At 33.5% G+C, this 2,302-nt stretch overlaps 1 protein-coding gene across 1 annotated transcript; it reads left to right on the top strand.

Moving 5' to 3' along the window:
• Positions 1-400: 400 nt before the first annotated feature.
• On the top strand, positions 401-2,288 carry LOC108166694 (beta-2-microglobulin-like; the record flags this gene model as incomplete). Its single annotated transcript, XM_017307364.1, has 3 exons — positions 401-692; positions 1,480-1,617; positions 1,742-2,288. Coding segments are annotated over 3 exons (483 nt in total), but the record flags the coding sequence as incomplete, so codon positions are not given.
• Positions 2,289-2,302: the final 14 nt, after the last annotated feature.

The following is a 2,302-nucleotide window of genomic DNA, read 5'->3' as shown; positions in this document are numbered from 1 at the left end:
TTTTATTTTTTGCTTCTCTCAAAAAGAAATTATTCTTAGCATTCTTATTTCAAATGCTCAGTGCCAACAATATGCTTTGTTTAGATTAACTAAAAAATAACTTATTGAACAAAATCAATCAAAAAACACAGTATTTACTATAAAAGGTTGTAGTAGTTGGTGTTATGCAGTGTACAATTAACGAGGCCATTTGTGTGTTAATGGCCTTAAAATTATTTTAAAAAATGAAACAGTTCTGTCATTTTAAACTAGTACACACAAATTATCACATGTGATGTGTGCTTATGAATAAACATATTTTAATATTCAAATGATCTCATGAATGACAGAACATCATTATAAAAAATAAGTTTACATTGGCACAATATTACGTGCTTAACAGCGGACATTTTAACTTTTCTCTCCAGATGCACCTGAAGTGTATTTGTTCACTCGTAAAGCCAAAGTGGGAGCTAACACAATTTTGACGTGTCTGGCTACGGGCTTCTATCCAAAAGACATCACTCTGCAGATCAAAAGAAATGGACGTGTCCTGACTATAGAGGACGGGCTTAAGACCTCTGGAGTTCTCCCAAATGAGGATGACACATTTCAGAGRAAAGACTATGTGGAGATTTTGAAGTCTGATGCTTCCACCTACACCTGTAAAGTCATTCATCCTGCCTCTAAAATGCATGTTGAAAAGAATTGGGGTAAATAATCTTTTTTTACGTTTCTTTATCAGTTATTTTTTTATAATTACGACTACACAATATACTGCAAATGTATTCTTATTGTAATTGCACAGTATCCAAATTGAAAAGAGTGTTTCTGTTAAATGCAACTTATWTGGTGAAGAACTTAAGGATTAAGAAAGAATTGCTAGTCACCTAAATCTCAGTTGCCAGATTTGTTTTGGAAGAAGCTTTAACATACTTTATCCTTTGACATTCTTCAGACTTTTGAACTCCACTGTTAATTTTGACATTATCACTAAAGTCTGCAACTTACTGGTGACATTATATATGTAGATTTGTTGCCCATTTTTGTGATAAAAAGATAAAAACAAATCCATTAAACAAATGAAATTTCAAAACAAATTAGCCCAAGGATAAGGTGGCAGCACATCTTATCCTTGGGTTACCACAATAAGGTGGCAGCCCAAGGAGAGWCTTGTATAAATTAGGCCTGGTAGCTTTATTTATCTTATTTATAAAATTGGTTAACTTAGTTTATTCTTTTAATCATTACATTTGAGTATGTCTGGTCAAATTTGGTTTGCAGCATCAAAGCCACTTGCAACTGTCAAAATATAGCCTTAGATATCCAAATCATTCTTAATGTAATTATTTGATGTTGAATTCTTACTTATTTTTGCATTAAGATTCCACTTAATTGTTCTTTGTCAAGTTGCTCCAGCTATTTTTTTTTTACATCTATCACACCAATGTTTATTGTGAATTCAATATAAAAATAATAGGAAATAATTTTCTGTTATAGATCATAATTGCAACGAAGATGAACGACATCCTATCAACATCATAGGCATTGTAGTATCTGTACTGCTGTTGTGTACTGGTGTTGGCGGCGGAGTTCTTGTTTTTCTGTTTGGGTACAAAAAGATGAGATGCCCACTTGGTAAGTATATCCATATAGTGGAGTTTATAAAAATACTCTTTGCATTGGCATTAAACTCTTAGAAAAAATGTGTATTAAAATAAGTTTAGTCATTATACCTGTACATGTATCTCTGTTTGTGCAGGCAACAGTGACGCCACCAGAACCCAAAACAATGGTAGGTGTTTATTTTGTTAATTGGCTTRGTTCTTTTATATGACATGTAGGCATATTGTGGAAGACCAGCGGAGAAAGACTTGAGACAAAAATTATTGTGCAAAACAGGTATCTTTGTGTCTTTTATTATTGTACTGACTCAAATAATTGCATTATCTCCTAAGCATGGCTCTAACTGCTGTAGAAGCCTGTTATTCACCTATTTATTTAAACCGGGTGTGCAGCATCAGGGAAACACCTAATACAAGCAGGATCTTGGGACCTCTTGTGGTCTAATGTATGTGGGCCCTTGACATTTATGCTAAATGTGATACCGATGTTATTTATGCAACCAATCAGAGCCCCCTTTATAATCTGGCTTGTCATTTCACGCCTAGTGCAGAAGATACAAGGATGTGTCAGAAATGTCATCTAGGAGGAGAAATGCATTTAAATACTCTAAAGAAATGTCATTAAGTACCAGTGTACCTAAGATATAAATTAAGCCTAAATCCAGAAAATGTGAACTTAACAGTGCATTGAAATTTAT

Source organism: Poecilia reticulata, linkage group LG11 (assembly GCF_000633615.1).
Source record: "Poecilia reticulata strain Guanapo linkage group LG11, Guppy_female_1.0+MT, whole genome shotgun sequence".
Taxonomy (NCBI): domain Eukaryota; kingdom Metazoa; phylum Chordata; class Actinopteri; order Cyprinodontiformes; family Poeciliidae; genus Poecilia; species Poecilia reticulata.
This window is presented reverse-complemented; position numbering and strand designations above follow the sequence as displayed.